Below are 20,349 nucleotides of genomic sequence, written 5' to 3'. Positions count from 1 at the left end.
AGAGAGATAATATTAGACATTGGAATTCGCACAGTCTTAAATTCGCCTAATAACAATGAGGGCCAAAGGAGCAAAAATAAAACGGGGGCGAATATTTTCTGTATACAGTATTGTCTCGTTATTGTGCAACTTTTGGGTGTTTCAGTGTCTGATGGAATGTATCGTATGTTAAGGTATGAGTTTTCACAACATTCCAGTAGTTGCCATTTTTAAAACAAAACTTTAAAAGCAAAATATTTGGAATAATACATCAATAAAAAGTTTTTTAGGAAACCGTCAAATAAGACCTTGATCAGTAACTGGTCCAAGAAAACCAAATGAAATCAAACCAATAGATTTAGCCTCATGTTTATTGTATATAAAAAAGAATTAATGATTGTTATGTTTGTATGGAAGTTGATGGATGATAGATACAATGAGATAATGGCACTGGTATACACATGATAAATAATACACAGAGGTCAACCAATCAATATACAGGTATAAAAAAATCCTACAGGTAAGTAAAAATAAACATCCATACACACACACATACATGTACATAATCTGTATACATATATACATATGATCATAATCACAAGATGTGGAAAAGAAATATATTAATAAGAAGACTCGATGACATTTAGGGGGAAATGTGTAAAAATATTTCTAATTTATATGATGCACAACCATTTGGTCCCGTAAGCTCCTTAAATAAATGAACTCCCTCGGTTTCCATACAAACTCAGCAACACACACAGTTCATGTATACATCTTACATACATACATAGATCTGGTACCGAGCGGTATATATAAATGGAATGTAGTCAAGTATACATCATATAAAGCCCATTCAATACAAATGTTCATACAAGTACATCTGAGTAAACTATCACAATTCTACAGGTAAAAAAACTTGTGTCAATTTCCCACATCTCCATATTAAATGACAATGCTTCAAACCTTCCTCCAGGAATATGAATTGGTCTAGGAAGATGAAGGAGTTTGCTGAGATTTTGAGCGAGATTACATACTGTCCAATGGAATGTCTGTCACTAGGTCACTGCTGTGTAGTCTTTGTTGCGTTTATTACACGCTGCGTCTACATAAAGAATTCCTGTCGTTTTGTAATGTCTGGTACACCCGTCTGGTTAAATACCACAGCAACGTCTGCGTTCTCGGCAATGTCGGCGCCCTTCGCCTCTTTGGTTTCATAGTCACCTTTGTCTCGGCAATAAAATATCAGTCCAATAATAACTAACACAATGATAAAGCAAATAGCTCCTATCACACCTGTAAACAGAAAAAGTTCATCAATGAATTTTCTTTCTAATAACTTGCCCTTGAGAAGAAGGCAATTTATTGAGGGGGAAGGGGGGATTGCATTTAAATGTTCTCATTTTTATAATTTTCTGACTTGAGTTAATTACAGGTGAACTTCGATAACTCGAACACTGATATCTCGAATACAATGGTTGTGTCGAAGTGATTTGTAAGTCGAAACTACTTATTTTTTAAGTATTTTACTCTCGATATTTCGAATGCTTTGATATCTTGAAGTTTTTAAACAGTCCCATCTAGTTCGAGATAATGAAGTTTGACTGTACAATATACTGGATTAAAGAACTGGGAATACTTGTTGCATTATGATAGAATCTCATAGAAAACAGGACAACAGTTCAACTGCCAATAATGACCTCAACCAATGCTTACCTCCGATAATCTTCTTCTCTATGACTGGGTCGGGAGGGGTGGGGTATGTGATGTCAACAAGGTCCCCCTGGTTGATTGGGCGGGACTCGATGGGGTCAGGAAGGACGGTGGTCTCCTCGTAACCACACATATCTTCCCGCAGCTTCCCTACAAAACAAAGGGGTATTGATATCAGCTGTTAGTTTTTATATTCCCTTAAGCAAGATATAGCTTTGATGTATGTATATACGATACAGATAAATTATTATCTGAAAATAATTATGATTGTCAACAAGCCATAATTTGTATAATGTAAATGAAAACTTGGTGATAATTCATGTAAAATTCATTAATCATTTAAAAATTGAACTATTTTACTCAAGTACAAATACAAGTAGACAGTTTCGATGTTTCATCACTTTCTGTCATTACTGTATTGAGACATTTAAGAATTGACAGAACATAATGCATAATGGTAAAATGATGATGTTTCCTTCATGAATATCAACTACACTTTACCTTCTGGGTAAAGCTTGACAAATGTTGGTTTGGGATCCTGGAAGGCTCTCTTGAGAGGGTAGACATTGTCTATTTCCATTCTGAATATACAGCCTTCAAAGCCTCGGGCTGTGGATTGCGTGCCTGAAATATTCAACACATCTAACAGAACCGGCTCCACACACATATTTATAAGGCCAATACATTTCCACAAACAGTAAAAAACAAAATCCAGGAAGTTTGAGATAATCGCAATTATTCAGTATATTGATTATTGATTTTTTTTTAACATCGTTGATGATGATGATAATAAATTGTAGGATCTTTTAAATATGTCTCTTCTAAAATTGATCCCCATCAACTTACTGTTATTTCCTACAAAGAGGTATCTAGGATCGTCCAAAATGTTGTCACTGAATTTAGTTCCATAGGACATCGATTCCTCTGGATAATTATCAACCTAAATATAAAAAGAAAGGATACTTTATATATGCACATACCAATGCACTTTGAATGAAATCAAAAATCGGATCACAAGGAAAGCACCTTTGATTTAATGATACTTACGATGTTAAAAAAATGTTTTTAATAATTTCTCTGAAAATGTGATATTTCATCAGATTTATCAGATCATTTAAGTGATTTAAGTTGCTATCATTTAGAATAGAGGTAAAAAAATGATCAAGCTACGGGAACAGTAGCCCCATTTAATGGTATGTGGACCAAGCTACGAGAAGGGGAGCCCCATTTAACGGTATGTGGACCAAGCTACGAGAAGGGGAGCCCCATTTAATGGTATGTGGACCAAGCTATGAGAAGAGGAGTCCCATTTAACGGTATGTGGACCAAGCTACCAGAAGGAGGGCACCATTTAACGGTATGTGGACCAAGCTACCAGAAGGGGAGCCCCATTTAACGGTATGTGGACCAAACTACCAGAAGAAGAGCCCCATTTAAAGGTATGTGGACCAAGCTACGAGAAGGGGAGCCCCATTTAATGGTATGTGAACCAAGCTACGAGAAAGGGTGCCCTATTTAACAGTATGTGGACCAAGCTATGAGAAGAGGAGCCCCATTTAATGGTATGTGGACCAAGCTACCAGAAAGGTAGCCCTATTTAACAGTATGTGGACCAAGCTACAAGAAGGGGAGCCCTGTTAAATGGTATGTGGACCAAACTACGAGAAAGGAAACCCTATTTAATGGTATGTGGACCAAGCTATGAGAAGAGGAGTCCCATTTTATGGTATGTGGACCAAGCTACCAGAAGGGGAGTACCATTTAACGGTATTTGGACCAAGCTTCTAGAAGGGGAGCCCCATTTAATGGTATGTAGACAAAGCCACGAGAAAGGAAACCCTATTTAATGGTATGTGGACCAAGCTATGAGAAGAGGAGTCCCATTTAACGGTATGTGGACCAAGCTACCAGAAGGGGAGCACCATTTAACGGTATTTGGACCAAGCTACTAGAAGGGGAGCCCCATTTAATGGTATATAGACCAAGCCACGAGAAAGGTAGCCCTATTTAATGGTATGTGGACCAAGCTACGAGAAGAGGAGCCCCATTTTATGATATGTGGACTAAACTACGAGAAGGGGAGCCCCATTAAATGGTATGTTGACCAAGCTATGAGTGGAGAACCCCTATTTACCTAAGCCTGTATGTGGACCAAGCTACAAGTGGAGAACCCCTATTTACCTGTATGTGGACCAAGCTATGAGTGGAGAACCCCTATTTACCTGTATATGGACCAAGCTACAAATGGAGAACTCCTATTTACTGTCTGTGGACCAAGCTATGAGTGGAGAACCCCCTTTAAACTGTTTGTTGGCCAAGCTACAAGTGGAGAACCCTTACTAACCTGTATGTGGACCACTTTGCCATTCTCTCCTGTTCTCCACATCCTGACTTCGTGCTGCTGTCCGTTCGTGTAATCGATTCCATGGTTAGGTGTGTTGACCTCAAACCTCTCTGACCCCACATCCAGCGCGAATTTCACACCCCCTGAAATAACCAAGATACACCTTTATTTACTTCACACCCCCTGAAATAACCAAGATACACCTGTTTTTTTAAACAAAGTTATTGGAAGAAACTGGTTTGCATGATATCAGTTTTACTAAGAACCTTCTAATTCTTTTACTGTAAGAAGACTTGGACACGATTTGAGATCAAAAATTTTATTTTCATTTTTTATGTATAAAATTGTTTACTGGTGCATTTTAAATGATTGACCAAAATATTGAATGTTAAAGTCAACTTACAAGCGAGATACAGAGGTAAGAATTGGGTTTTATGTAAACAAAACTCGAGTCTTATAGTTGTTTTCAAAATATGTAATGTAGAGATTTACCATTTCTTAGACAAAATGACATGTAAAAAACAATTTTAACTAATTCAATATCTTCATAAATACTAGTATCAACATAAGAAAGATGCATTTGATTGAAATAAACATCAATACAACAAAAAAAATGTAAAAAATGACAATATTGAGCTTTGTTTACAAAACAAAGTATTATGAACCCTGTATCTTGCTTATAACTTGATATTTGACTTTCAAATTTTGACATCACATTAAAAACTTCTATATTTATCAATTTAAACATTGAAAATGGAAAAATAAAATTTGATTTTAAGTCAAATCGTGTCCAAGTCCCTTTAAACTAGTGCTTGATTTAAAAAAAATGGGGACTTAAATATTGTTCAGTGGTCTCTTTTGTTTGGGTATTGCAGTAGCTTACCGGCGTTGTTGATTTCTAGTGAGATGTACTCAGTGTTGGTCGCATCCTGCAGCTGTAGAAGGATGCCCTGTTTTTTCTTGGTAGTGAAGCCTACCCTCACGTGCATGAAGTCGGTGGCCGAGAGTCCCTGCTCAGCGCTGAACTCGTACTGTATCATGTACTCCTTCAGCAAATTAACACCAACCTCTGTAGACACAAAACAGTATACATGTATCTTGAAAGAATTGAAAGTATGGTAAACTGGATGTTGTTAACTTTAGGGAATTTTAAAACATTTGACTGAATTATTTTCAAATGTAAATAATGAGTTGCAGCAATGGCTGTAACATTAAATGTCCCTTACCTCTCCCACAATTCCATCCCCTGAAAGGCGTGTACGCACAGTCACAGGTGTAGCCCGAGTAACCCTCGATACAAGTGCCCCCGTTGAAGCACATCTGGTTGGCACACTTGCCCACACAGCCCTCTGACACCCCATAGGTAACCTCTTCTCTGTGTACAAGGCCCCTCAGGTCCTGGAGGACACCATTAATCCTCAGTCCTCGCATGCAGCCCACGTAACCATTCCTGTCCTCAACACTAGCACCTGTTTTCAAAATTAAACAAATACCGTAAAAGTTCTATACATGATCAGTTAATCCAAAATTATCTCGACCATTCTTTTTTATGAGCGTTCTAACTCCAACAACTGATAATATGGTGTTACCCACTCACCAATAAAAAGATATCCTTGTAAATCCAGTGTGCGGGTTTTTTCTCCGATTCCTTCCTGTGATGTCTGAGCGGGGAAGTTATCCACTCGCAGCCAAGCCTCCTTCCTGTTCTTCTCCACATGGACTGTGTGCCATTGGTCGTCATTTAGAGCGTTGGTGGATCTGTACTCAATGACCTGGGCTCCATTTCCAACATCGTAGCTGAATTGGACTGTGTTTCCATCTGAAATCCAAGAATTCATTAATTTTGTCCTTGGTCTGAGGTAAATATAAAATGATTAGAGAGAGAGAGAGCCAGAGACATCTGATAGAAAGTGCGTATTGAATCAACTCTACTCACTTGCAATGGCAATTTTGACGAAATCTGGTTTCCCTGATTGATGGACCATGATTCCGTCAAATGCTGTGGTTTTGAACTGGAACCAGATATCACCGGAGGGCTCAGCCTCAAAGGTGGAGAGCTTGATGGAGGCATCCGGCTTCCTGAAGGTGATTACATTGTCCAGCAAGTCTACAAAAAAAATGTCAGTTCATTTGCATTGTGTCATGGCATCATTTTACAGGGGAATACCTTTAACAAGTATGAAAATACTCTGATATTAAAGACATTCAATTAAATCTGCTTGTGCCCACACTGAAATTTTTTAAAATCAAATTGTTTTCTATCATTTCTACTGGTACATGTTCTTATTATACCCTGACAGCAGTAAGGGGTTCACTGCAAGAAATATTCAAAATCTCACTGAAATTTCTCGAACACAAATAAAATTTGGTTTATAGTAATAAATAACATTTATAACATAAGTTATTAAAAGTCATCAGAATGACAAATAAACCTATACCATTAGTGCGATAAAAATACAATTTATGCATGCATTTTAATGTAAAAAAAACTCAGTGGCTTACTGTCTCCTCGGCATTCCAACTTGTCCACTTTATGGTAACCGATCTTGTCATCCACAGCTGTTCCAGTATCACCGAAGTGAAGCTCCAGAATGGGCAAGTAGTCTTTGTGTTGAATCTGTCCTTCATCTGTCTCATTCAGTTTAGAGTCACAGTTACAAAGAGGCTTGTTCCCAGCACAACCAACCTCTGTAAGCCCGCACTCACACTTCCCTGACCCCGGGGCCGCCCCGCCCCAGTAGTACATGGGCTGGAAGGTTCTACCCACCCACCAACCCCAGTGTGAGAATCCTGGTGCCTCATCTGGAGAATATACAGAATAAACATCCATAAGTTTATATCAAATGTTGAAAAAAAAGTAGAGATTGAAGAGTTAGATTTTTTAATAGACATTGAGAAATGGAGAAGAAATAGACCCAACTTAGATTCAGACTTGGGAACATATTCAGTATATTAGGTATTTTCCTTGATGATTCATATTTATTGTGATTGTTTCAATATTATGATACATAAAGCCCATGTAGAAACTACAATGGTAGTATTAATTTACATGTAAATACCACTGCAAAAATAATTGAAAACCAATTTGCTCCATTAACGCAGAATTTACAATGCAAAAAAGGGGAATAACTGTTCATTACCCCCTGGGTTTATGAGGAGCCTGGAATTGCGACACTTGTAGGAGAGCCCCTGAGTACAGGTGGCCGCCCTTTCTATGATGGCGGTCAGCTCAGGAAGGTCCGCATCATACTCGATCTGTCGGACGTAGAAGTTGGGGGCCTGGTAGCCATTGACAGTGATCAAGTCTTCGCTGTTGTGTCCTATCTTTGTCACAACCTCCTTACTAAGCTCAACTAAAATAAAGCTATGTCATTTGAAAGAACTTTCAAGGCACCATATACAATATATCTATTAATAATCAAAGTCTTAACTAACATCATCATCATCATCATTATTATTAACAGTAGATGAATACTAGTGCTAGAGACATCATGAAGAATCACCATTTCTCCATGTCAGTAGGTGATAATGATCTGTTTACCTTTCCCGGAACACAGCGCCTGGAACGGTTTGAGTGGGCCCGATCCATCAGGGTCAATGAAGGTCTTCTCCTCATTCTCATCCGAGGTGTACATCTTATGCATGTCACAGGACAGGTAGTACGAGGCTACAAGGTAATAAAGACAGGTAGTACGAGGCTACAAGTTAACAGAGACAGGTAGTACGAGGCTACAAGTTAACAGAGACAGGTAGTACGAGGCTACAAGTTAACAGAGACAGGTAGTACGAGGCTACAAGTTAATAAAGACAGGTAGTACGAGGCTACAAGGTAACAAAAGTACATCATCATAGTAACCTTGTAAGTATAATGTCTGTGGCTTCAGTTAGAAATTTAAATCTTTAAACTACTTTTAACTATAACATGCTCACACTGAAAGTTTAACTCGGCAGATTTAATGGGAGCATCCTGTTTTATGGTAACAAAAAATCTTATTAAAGTACATTATGTATTTCTAGTTTTTACTGTGGTTCTTACATCGATGGCAGACTGCCCCTTCGTAGCCAGAGGTTCCACAATCACAGGTAAAAGTGTTCCAGTCCTGATCACAGATCCCACCATTCTCACACGGATTCGGGGTACACCTAAAAATATATGTCAACAATAAGAAAATAGTTATCTCTTACTAGAGTCATAGGCCTAATGGGTGAACGTTAAGAAAATGAATTTTCATTTAATGGGCAATCAATACTGAATTTTTGTTGGTTGATTAACTCTCTTTCAAGACCCAACATTATACTCTTCTTCTTGCTAAGTTGTTCATAATATTGCTGACTGATTTTACCATTACTGAACAACCAACATACCTTTGTTTGATATAATAATCTAACAAAGATCTATGATATTATGTACCTGTCGAGCAGACCACAAGTTCCAACTTGAATGTCTTTGCTGGTGAAGTCTGTCCCTTTCAAATCCAAAGGCTTGTAGTCTCTTTCAATGTTTCTGATGCAGCCACGGAAACTTATTCCCACCGTATAACCACCTAGAGTGAAATGTTTATTGTCAATTTATTACAATCCTTATCTTGCAAATTAACATCAATACAGAATGTATTTCCAAAAATCAATTACAATACCATATCATGTGCTTTCTAAATAAGCTAAATAAGTTACCTGTGCTACAATATGCTAAATAAACACAAAGGCCTTTACCTATGTAGTAATCAGCGCCTTTCTTCAACTGGAGGGTGCGACTCGACACTTTGGAGTTCATGTCCACTGTGACATTTAGCATCTCCTGATTGGCTACGACAGAGAAGGCGTGCCACAAACCGTCCGAGAAACTGCTGGTGTACTCCACCGCCGCTGCAGGTGAAATTCAGAATTTATGTCCATTTTTTGTAATTTATACAATTATTTATGCCTATTGGCAAACAGTCAAATCTTTCATCAAAAGATAGGATAAAAGAACCAGGGAACTGTTGCAAAAAGGAAATTCAGAAAATACTGTAAACATAACTTATTTAGAGTATACGAATTTTGGCGGAATAGGATTTTTCAAGAAGTTAGCGTGGATTTGATTTAGCACATGTCCAGATGTACTTATTTATCTACTTATATATTTTACATTTGGCGATGTACTGTACATGGTTTAGCGGACTCCGTTTTCCACCATAAACGCTAAATAGAATACACAACTGTAATATGTTTACAGTACACTTGTCTTTACCATAAAGTATATAATGTCACTTCCCTATAGCTGCCAAATTCAACTGTATTCATTGTTTTAGTCTTGTTGTTGTTCAATACTTACTGTTTCGTACTTTGTCTTCAATCTTCTGACCACTCTGGTCAGTTAGTTGGTAATTCACATAACCATCTTTATCCAAGAAAGCCTGCAATAAAAAAATTAATTATATATATTATATTATATAATTGTATATCACACATATAAGAAGTGCACCTAATACATGTACCGGTACATGAATATAAATAGCATTCTTGATAAAAAATAATGTGTAAATATTATAAAACTCTCTTCACTCCTTATTTAGAAGTAAAACCAGAAAATGCTATCGGTACTGCCTATGTCAAAAAAACCCAACCCCCCCCCCCAAAAAAAAACAATGGCAAATCAACTGAAGCTATCATTGGAAAATGATTGTCCATTCCTTTTTGCAAACTTGCTCCTGCTGTGACTTTAACCCTTTCCTCCATGGTTCTCCATTAACCTTTAAGGTGGTATCACACCCTTACCTTAATATTTCCACTTATCTACAGAGTAGTTCCCTCTCACCCTTTTAAACCCCTTAACCCTTACAGATTCCCTTCACCGTTGTTGTTCAGCCTCCTTACCCTGATATTGCCCCCTTCCTGGAATTCATGGTACAGAAGAATTCCATCCTCGTCGTGGGTCCGGAATTCGAATCTGACCCTGAAGACACCACCTCCTGCATCTGAGGAAGTTTTGATGTAGGAATCCAGAGAGTAGAAAGTGGCGGGCATTGGAGCTGTCATCTACAAACATCAACAGGTTTACTCACCATGCATACAAGTTAGCAGGTCTGCCATAATTGAAACATATCTAAAGTTCTCTGAATAATTATTACTGTTAGTCACTTCTTGTAGCAAATGACTTTGAAATGGAATTTATTACAAAATACCAGATACATGTACATTAGCAATCCTTAATTTTTATAAGAATGTAATGCTGTGCATCATTTGCTTAAATTCACAACCCATTCATCATGCTAGGTATAATATTTACAGAATGTGACCTGAACTTGAGAAATATTTGACAAATATTTGAGAATAAAAAAAAAATAAAAAGATAATCATAATCATAAACAGAAGAAGAAAAATATCATCAATTGTATCAAAAGTAAGCTTCACTGGTCACCTCTTCCCATTAAAAAAATGACTGATCAGTCATTTAGGTTCGTTATGGGTTTTTTCAGCTTTATAAGGTCCTTTGCCATGTTCTGTTTCTAGCCTCACCTTACAGTTCCAGGGGTCGGGCATCACACCGACCATGGAGAACCCCTGATAGCCATTCTTGGTGTCCCGTATCATCCGCACACCATTGAAGACGACGTTGTCCATACAGCCATCAAAGTTGTACTTGACACTGATTCCATTCATGTTAAAGGTCAGAAGACCCCCTAAGTAAATCTGTAACCAGAGTAAAAACGTCAACATGTACAATGCCATTCACTGTAACATTATGATATGATATCACATGACAATCTTTTTTTTAATTTACAGAATCGAACTAAAACGCAAATAGCAAGAGATCGAAGTACTGAAGGGAGTTGATTTTATCGATTAATATTTATTTTTAAATCAACGAAATGTTATTTTCCTTGGCAAGTAGTTTATAATCTCTATTTGAATTATGCACATGAATTCTCTGACTTTTCCGACAAGAATTTCGAGAAAACCTCTTATGAATCATGTTGTGTTATATTTATAAATAGAATTGATTTCATCAAACTATGTATCGGTATTCGAAATATTTCAAAAAGTTTATGGATCTAACCAATAATGAACTCTAGTCTCGTTCAACCAGATGCTCGGCCGTTAATCTCCGACAAGTAAGAGATACCAGGTCACGTGATAGCTCGTGCGACCTCTAAATATAGACTGACTCTCTGCTTGTCGAAGATGTACGGAGACAGCCGATGGTTGAACGAGACTATATTGAACTCTGGTGTAGGAATACACACAACTGCAAAAAACTTCTAAATTGTTCATACTATTTAAAATCTTACTATTTCTTAGCTATTTATAAATAAGTTTCCTTGAAAAAAAAATGCTTCAGCGTACATTACATCGAATTTATCGATTATTTTCAAGAACTAACTTTTGTCAGCGGTGATGATTTGTGCTTAGGTCAAAACACTGTTTCAGTTTCGGTTTGCCAGAGTAACTGCATAGGAGAGTTGATTAAAATCAACTCCCAAAAAAGTAACAAAAACTGACCCAATCAAAATATTGGTACATCACTTTTGACTATTACTTAATGATTGTACTATCTTGCTACCTCTAAAGAGTATTCTATGTACATTTTAAGTTCATGGTCAACATTGCAGTTTTACAGTAATATCTTCATATCCGGAGGTTCCTGACCTTTTTGTCAAGGTTAAGCCTGTAGAAAAGTCCATTGGTTTCGAAGTGGGTCTCAAGTCTGTCCACCACCAGGGTAACTTTGGTGTGGTTCCGGCGAATGATGACATCATGCCACTGGCTGTCGTCCAGTAGACTACCCCCAGTCTGCTGTGTCAGGCCTCGCCTCAGCTGGGTGGACCCTGTGACCAAAAAAAAAAAAGATATTAAAATCAAAAGGGGTGGCTACAACCAAGTAAGTAATAGTCCTTTCCTGCTCAAACAATTTTTTTATCTTGTGAATGTATTTTTTGTAAGGTGGAGTGCAACATATCATCTTGTCTTTCAGAAAATGGTTTCATATCTGCATTCTTGTAACACTGTATATGTACACGTATCTTATGATATCCTAGTTGTTTCTTCCGTTTGCCAAAAAAAAAAAAATTCTCCTGTAAGTGGATTCATTGGGAATTTCAATAGCTTGTAGAAACAGACAATAATAGGTATATGGAGGGTTGAGAAGAAAGTTAGATTTACCTAGGTCAATACTAAACAGCAAATTCCCCCTGTGTAGCTGAAGAGCAACAAAATCTCCCTGGTTGCCATCGGCATAAAGCAACACTCCGTTCTGGTTGCTCGCTTTGAAGCGGAGCTTGATCAGATCTTCCGTGGTGCTAGGAGGTGGGTTCAAGGTCGAAAGGTCATAGTAGATGTAACCTTCACCTGAGAACCGGGCCACCTCGGGGTCTGATAAAATAAATCAAACAACCAGGCATGTTATTAAATATGTTTACCTATGTGAAAACACTGTTTTATCTTTAGAAAATGAAATTGAAATGCTCACAAACTATTTTAATATTACTTCAGAATTGTCTTAGAATCAGTCATGTTTCTAGAGACTTCTAAAATACGAAGTCTTTAGAAATTGTCATAGAAATGTTCACACCTTATTAAGTCTGTCTCAATTTTGTTTAATAATTGTATCCAGTTCAAATATAATAAAAAATGTTCCCAAAGAATTAATTGGGAACAAAACATAAGTATTTTACATTTTAACTTATTTACTTACTGTAAGGACAGCCATAAATTTCCACCCGAAGAGAAATGATTTCTACCCATCTCTGTGGGTGGAATCGGACATAACGACCCATCACTGGGTATTTGAGAACTCTAGTTTCTGTGTCTTGAGAATTTTTGTTTCCCACGAATATCTGTTAAAACAGTAAGAGAGATTTATATAATGATCCCCCTTGATAATTTATCTTTCAACTGTACACTTACATAAATTGTTGCATCAGATCTGAGATTATGATTTTCAAATTTCTGTGAATTTCAAAGTTATAAAATTTTGTCTTATTATATACAAAGTAGATAAATGCAGTAATATCTATTAATTTGATATGGGCTATAGTTTTATTATTTGTTGAGCACCAATTAAATTTTGTGGGTTTCATTGTTGAATCAAATGTTCAATCAAGTAATTAAAAAACATGGCAACCATTTGTATTGGCAAAACAAGGTACAGTCCATGTATTTACATAACCTCAAAACTTTTTACGTGTTTTACGAAATACACAAAAATAATGCTGATGAATATCGAAAATCACTGTCAAGTGGGGACAATGAATGAAATATTGTTAAATAAGTTTTATCTAATACCAATGCAAATGAATGAAATACCTCTCTGATTCCAAACTCATTGGTGTAGTATCTCCAGGTGATGGCGTCGTTAGAGAACGCAAACATATACTCGCTGACATACTCGCCCGAGCCCTGCCGACCCTGGGTCTGGAGTTTTGTGATGACATACTCGCGACCTAGATCCACGGCTAACCACTGACTAGAATCTTGTACCTTTGCTGTCCAGGCACCTGTTGTCAGACCAAATAATGATAGCCAAATCATTCAGTTGTTTTTATAAAATATATTGGATTTACAATACCATAGAGTTAACGTTAGGGTTTTTGTGGGGTTTTTTTTTGGGGGGGGGGGGTGTCAAATTTAAAACCAGTGTATGTAGGGCTATGAGCATATAAATGTTAAAGCTCTTTTAGGATAAATTTTGAAAATAATCAAGAAGCAAAGTCATTTAACACCACATGTACTTCTCTTGAATTGTTATAACATAAATTATAGTTATCTTAGCTTGTATTTTTTATTACCTAAGGCCTAGCAATCTGGCTCAACTAGTCTTGAAAACTGGATTTTACTTAATATCGATCTTCATTTATGATATTGCCATAGGTCAAAAACTATCAGACACATGTATATTTTTTCATCATTTTTGCATAAGTTAAACTCTGTTAGAGTGAGAAAAAATAAAATTTGTGAAAACGATGACGAAGTAATGGTACGCCATAATTCTGCAGTTTGATTAAATTCTGCAGTGTCATCTAACATTATACTGAAAGATATTTATACATATACATAGACTCTTCTTAAATAGGCAGATTTCATTACCTGTACAAAATACCATACTCTACCTCTGTCACAAATTTTATTTTAGCTCAATTATGCGTGATATTTACATTTTTAAAAGGTAAACTTTAAAACATCTTGTTATGTGAACCAAAGAACTTTATCATTTGCGAATAAAACATTAAATTTTATTTATTTTGTACCTGACTCTAAAAGCTGCATGGTTTTTTTTTCACCACAGAGCATATGGTTTGTCTAAAAACATGAAGTCAAGTCGAAGCATGCACAGTTTACCAAAATACCTATCTATATTCACACTTATATATATATATATTGTTTATTGTTCCTTTCTCCTGCATTTTAAAACCACTCCATATCACTGGACATCTTAAAATTTGCTCTCAATTTTTTAATATTATGAGTCAAATAAGTTTGTTTAACAATTTTTTAATTTTTATCATCATGTACGTATATCGATTTATTCATTTTAAGGAAAATTTTGAAAATCAGGACATTAACACAGCAAATTCTTTCAACCAAATATTTACTGATGATCTTTCGTCTGGGCTGTTTGGTGTAAAGAACAAAAACAAAACAACAACAACTGTTAGATTACCACCTCAAAAACATAAAACACAAATGCACAAACAACTTTTTACTTATTATCTGAATCATCACGCATTAACCAAGTTTGTATTGCTGTTTTTTCCCCAAATTGAATCCTTACTTTATCACATCTGAACAGGTGACAACAGCCCAAGTGGCTCTGCGTTGCCCTGTGATGGCATCTTTTTATAGTCTATTTTCAAAGGACTATCTGTTTACATTAAGTTATCGTACCTGACTGTTCATCAAGCCTGCCCCTAGCTGGTTCCCTGTTAACATGCGATGATGATGCTGTGAACGCCCCGTCTGGGATTCTTCGACCATTGTTGACCCCAAGTCCTACTGGAGCACCTTCTGGGCAATCCGAATCTCGATAGGGGGTCGCTAAAAATATATATTCATACATAAAATCTAATATCTTTAATTTTACAGTGATTAACAATTTTAATTTCACAAGTTTGTTGACAAACAGTATACTTTGATTGCAAAAAGCATGATTACTGAACGAGGATATTTCATTAATGCATGATTCAATGAAATATTGATATGATGTTATCAGGGACGTATATACGTCCCTGGTGTTATAGAGATTACATGATCATTGGAAATATTATCAGTTTTTATAAAACAACCCAAAAATATATCCTTTTTTTAAACCATAAGCTATTTTTAGTTAATAATATTAAACTATGAACTAAAAAAAATATTACAACCCCAAAATCACCCCCCTTTTCTATATTATTTTGCATGTGCATAGATCCTATAGCAGTACTCAAATTCCCAAGGGATTTGTAAAGAAACTGCAACTATTTAGGAAATAAAATAAAATGAGATTTTACACAGATTGGTGTTTTCATTTCCGGATTATCTAAGTAAAACGACGCCATTTTTTTTATATATCACACCTGAACAGGTGAAACACCCGCAACTGTAATCTTTTAAGGTTATCAATTTTTAGAAAGCAGTTTTATACCAAAAAATACTTACGATCTCTCTGTAAACACTGGACTATCGAAAAAATTGAGAAAATTACAGCAATAACACACCGTAGTCGCCCCATTGCGACTGTGTTTTGAACTTCTCTTCCTGTCACGTGACCACTGTGATTCACAGGTAAACACATACCTTAGTAAGAACAATAACTCGATGTAATGACCTGGTTCATTTTGAGTTGTCTTTCTTTGCGTTTGTTTCAACCATTAACCCACCCACCCTCTCCCACAAGAATTGATTTCTGCGAGTAAAATGAATACTCAGTTTTGACATCAGCTGGACAGCTAATTGATTTGTCCCTCCGCTTTTCTTTTCTTCAAAATATATCAATTTATGTAAACCTTTCATAATTTTCATGATAACTCGTTAAAATTATAACTTTGATGAATTAAATGTTTTTATATCCTATACTTAGTGTATCACTGAAAAAAAAAAATTATTTGTCGTTAAGTTCTTAAAGCACGCAAGATAGGCAAATAAAATTACTTATATAGATCAAAATTATATAATAATTTCAGCGATAATCATTTAGTTTACGAGAATTCTAGTTTATTACAACTGTTAATTATCAACCTTTTATAATCAAGTCTTGTGACTTTTGAATGCTAGATTATTGTTAATTGAAATCGCATTTCTTTAAATATCATGGCTGGATTCCCACGAATTTAAATACACACGTTTCTGCATAGTGTTAATAGAATTACGAATGTTTTTAATCAAATGCTTGAAGTCATTTCACCAGAAGCTCCCGCCTTGAGGAAATATTCTATTTCTACCATTTTACGTAATATTAAATACAGATGTGTTAATTATTCTGCATCATTACTGTATCGATATACTGTACCAGTTATCGGCTTCGTGATAATAACATAGTAAAAATTCGTGTTCATGTTGATTTTCATCTTCGCTAGCCAAGGGTTTTCGGTCCACTTTGCTCCCCATAAACGTTTATGGGGAGCATAGTGGACCGAAAACCCAGATGGTTGATTTTATACTCTGCAAAATGTAGTTTGAATTATGCCCCTTGTGAGGTCAGACTAAAGATCTTTGGAGAAACTTTTAGCTGTAATTTGAGATTTAATGTTATATGTTGAATTTATTCTTGAACATAAATGAGTTTGTTTTGATCAATAAAATTGTATAAAACGACTATGACTCTTGTTCATTTAATATGTTTAGATCATCTATGTAGTATCCACATACATGTAACAATAGTTTAAAGTAAAAATGAAGATGTTGATTTAATAGGCCTAATTAGTGCATAATATGGAACGCCAAATTAACATATATTCAAATATTTGTACCTATCTTCAAATAATTGTACCTATCTTCAATTAATTGTACCTATCTTCAAATCATTTGAAGATAGGTACAATTGAATTAAAGATAGGTACAATTATTTGAAGATAGGTACAATTGAATTGAAGATAGGTGTAAATAATTATACCTAGGTGCAAATGAATTATACCTAGGTACAAATGAATTATACCTAGGTACAAATGAATTATACCTAGGTACAAATGAATTATACCTATCTTCAATTCAATTAAAGATAGGTAAAGTTCATTTAAAGATAGGTACAATTGATTTGAAGATAGGTTCAATTCAGACATATCTACAAAGGATTTGAAGATAGGTACAATTCAATTATACCTAGGTTCAATTCGTTTTGTGTATTGTTGAAAATAATGAACGCTCCCTTGAAGACATTTCAACATGGAGGGAAACGAGGGAAGCAGCAACAACGAAGATGAAAGAAGAAATAAATATATATATATATATATATGTGTGGGCAATATATATTTGCAAAAGGCATCATTTACTTATTAAAATATACATGTATATCAATAAGTAAGCAAAAAACATGTATACCCGAATACCCCAAAAGTGACGGAGTTAGGGTAGTGACGAAGTTAGGGTCACTATATACCTAAATAAAAAACTGGCTTTATTTTTTTCTATAATTTTATCAAAGAATGTATAATTCAGTTGATAATCACTCTATTTATTAAAGCGGTAACAATTATTATGAGTTTTTGTTTGTTTTAAGGCTCAATCTTTCGAAAAGTTGACAAAATCATATTGCCTATTTTATCATCCCGATCCCGATTTTATTTCGCGCCAGTTGTGACGTAACGGAAATGACGTACTATACAGGGAGTGTTCATTATTGTCAATATTTTAGTAATTGAAGATAGGTTCAATTCAATTGTACCTTTCTTTAATTCAATTGTACCTATCTTCAATTCATTGCATTTGTACCTATCTTCAATTCAATTGTACCTATCTTCAAATGAATTAAACATAGGTATAATTGAATTGTACCTATCTCTAATTCAATTTGAAGATAGGTACAATTGAATTGAAGATAGGTACAATTGAATTGAAGATAGGTACAATTATTTGAAGATAGGTACAAATATTTGAATATATATTATATGTTAATTTCGCGTTCCATAATGTGAAGTTCACTGACGCGTTTAATGTTGAATAATATTTTATAATAATATTATTATTTCTAATAAGAATGTCCATTAATATTTTTCTATGGAAGGAAAATTGGTTAAATATAACAAGATTTTGATTAAATTGCCAACACCACACTGGTTATTTAGGCCTAGCAATGATTCAAAACCAAACAGCGAATATTGGCGATAGGCCTATAGTCTAGTGATGTATTAAATGCACATAGGTAAATAAATTTATGTGTCTTTTAAAGTGTCTCACCCACACTTCTTTGTGTTCCATCATCAGCCATCGTTTAATTCAAACAGTTTTCTTTTTAAATTTGGCTCCTTTTGAACTTGAACATTTTCCACAATACATTCAAAAGAGAGATAACTCGAAAACTATAAAAGTGGATTGATACACAATTTATTGCTAGCGCTCTCGAGCGCTAGCTACTACGTTAGTCCTTTTCACTGGAATACGCATGCTCGCCTCCATTGTAGGGGATTCTGGGAATACTGTGCTACTGTAGATAAACTGTACCATTTGAATTTCGTTTTATCATCTTCAAGTGAAGTTCTGTGTTTTATCGTTAATGTCAAAAAGTAACAGTAGCTTCGGTCTTATAAATAAATACAAAGTTATTTTCAATATTATAATAAATAACATGTAGCTAGCTTTATCTTTAATTCCTTCAAGCTCGGAAGACAACTTCGGATATGTTTTCCGAGTTGCCGGAAAGGCCCTAGAAGATACGATTGCTACAAAACAGTACCAATGGTTCCTGAAAAATTTCACCTCGAAATTGAAATTACAGTAGATACATAATGATTAAGGCACGGCCAATGAGCTATGCCATTGCCGACGTGAAGCCCACTCTAAATTCACAATTTTAAATTAAGACCCCACTCCAGCACAATTCCAGTACACCACTGTGCCTTCCTATTGTTAATTAATCGATTCAGAAATTTAAACCAATGTTTTAGAAATCTGCTTCTGTGTTTTATGATTGCTACAGCGCTAGCTCACCAATCTTTTTAAAAGATAAGCTTGTTTCACGTTATGTAAGTACATTTTTAAAAAAAAAAACAACAAAATAATACCGAGCGCAGCGAGGATTAATGGTAACACGTATATATAAGAAAATCAGTGAAAAATGAAAGTTGAATCAGGGGTACTAAGGCCAAAAAAAATTTCTTCCAGCCCTGGGCGCCGCCATATTGGCAGCCATTTTGTTTTTAAAAAGTTAGTTCGATCATTGATTGACTGGTACTTATCGATGTTTATTGCCCTGGGCTCGATTAAATAAGTTCCAGTGTTTCAATAGACGGGAATTTGAATTAAAAGAAATTAAAAAAGAAACCAGATGAGTTTCGGTAGTGCTTCAATCAAGAAACACGACTTGTTCTATGTATGTCTTAGCAAATTATCAGATGGAAAATAAAAACATTAACGTCAATGAACTGATTTTTTAGATACTTATTAAAATATTTAATTTTATTACAGCGGCATTCATATGAATTTAATTAATGAACAATGAAAGAAGAAATTAAAAAAAATCGGAATCACGTAACTCTCCGAAGACAAAACTTGAACGTTTTATTCTAATTCCGACGATGGCGTGCGACCAGTATATAAACAATCTGTTAAAATCAGATCTTTGATCCGCTCCGACTAATTCTGATGTCGCTTTGTTCAGCGACTATCAGAATTTCGGAGCGTTACAAAGATCTGATTTTAATCAGATTGGTATATATATAAATAAAAATTCTTATGAATTATGACATGCATAATGAAAATTTACTGGAAAAATATGTATATTTATTCTATTTTGCATTCAAATTCATTTACTTTCCGTCACTACTTTAATTTTTATTGATTTATCATAATTCATTTTTGATCACCTGCTGCGCTCTCCCCAACGGTCGCACCGTAAAACATATTACATGTTAAATGTATTGATTTTATATGTCAAATCAAAGAAGGGATATAATAACGTATCACAAAGAGGTAATATTTTATTTTTAACTTATTACGTCACTTCCCCCACTGCTGAAAGCGCAAAGATGTAAAATCAGTGGTAAACAATGATCGTTTAAGCTCATGTATAAAACATATTCAAGAAAGTTTTCAAGCAAACTTACTTTTCTTTATTCGAAAAAGACGACTGAATTAAAAAACCTTGGATTGTCGCGTGCTATAAACCCGAACTCTCAGTTTAGCCAATAACTGGTCTTAGCCGATAA

The 20,349-nt window shown here is 35.3% G+C and overlaps 1 protein-coding gene across 1 annotated transcript; it reads right to left on the bottom strand.

Annotated features, from left to right (window-relative positions):
- Nucleotides 1–332: 332 nt before the first annotated feature.
- LOC105318524 (neurexin-4) lies at nucleotides 333–15,800 on the bottom strand. The gene is made up of 24 exons (XM_066086242.1): nucleotides 15,650–15,800; nucleotides 14,897–15,046; nucleotides 13,319–13,509; nucleotides 12,708–12,849; nucleotides 12,176–12,385; nucleotides 11,663–11,841; nucleotides 10,532–10,705; nucleotides 9,890–10,051; nucleotides 9,348–9,429; nucleotides 8,747–8,899; nucleotides 8,445–8,577; nucleotides 8,070–8,176; nucleotides 7,575–7,700; nucleotides 7,174–7,386; nucleotides 6,536–6,835; nucleotides 5,970–6,140; nucleotides 5,631–5,852; nucleotides 5,260–5,502; nucleotides 4,917–5,102; nucleotides 4,034–4,176; nucleotides 2,536–2,629; nucleotides 2,191–2,313; nucleotides 1,693–1,839; nucleotides 333–1,272 (listed from the first exon to the last, which is right to left on the bottom strand). Exons 1-24 carry the CDS (start codon nucleotides 15,783–15,785, stop codon nucleotides 1,082–1,084), a joined length of 3,978 nt encoding a protein of 1,325 aa, XP_065942314.1. The 5' UTR covers nucleotides 15,786–15,800; the 3' UTR covers nucleotides 333–1,081.
- Between the last annotated feature and the right edge of the window lie 4,549 nt (nucleotides 15,801–20,349).

The sequence above is a fragment of the Magallana gigas genome, chromosome 5, assembly GCF_963853765.1.
Source record: "Magallana gigas chromosome 5, xbMagGiga1.1, whole genome shotgun sequence".
NCBI classification, from domain to species: Eukaryota; Metazoa; Mollusca; class Bivalvia; order Ostreida; family Ostreidae; genus Magallana; species Magallana gigas.
The sequence above is the reverse complement of the archived record's forward strand: the minus strand, read 5'-3'. Positions and strand labels throughout refer to the sequence as shown.

Bases quoted from the DNA above. Each gene is read 5' to 3' on its own strand.
- LOC105318524 (XM_066086242.1), bottom strand. From the start codon at position 15,785: ATGTGTTTACCTGTGAATCACAGTGGTCACGTGACAGGAAGAGAAGTT. The intron at 15,047-15,649 runs GTAAGTATTTTT...ATATATTTTTAG, and splicing joins CCAGTGTTTACAGAGAGATC to CGACCCCCTATCGAGATTCG. The intron at 1,840-2,190 runs GTAAAGTGTAGT...TTTGTTTTGTAG, and splicing joins TGTCAAGCTTTACCCAGAAG to GGAAGCTGCGGGAAGATATG.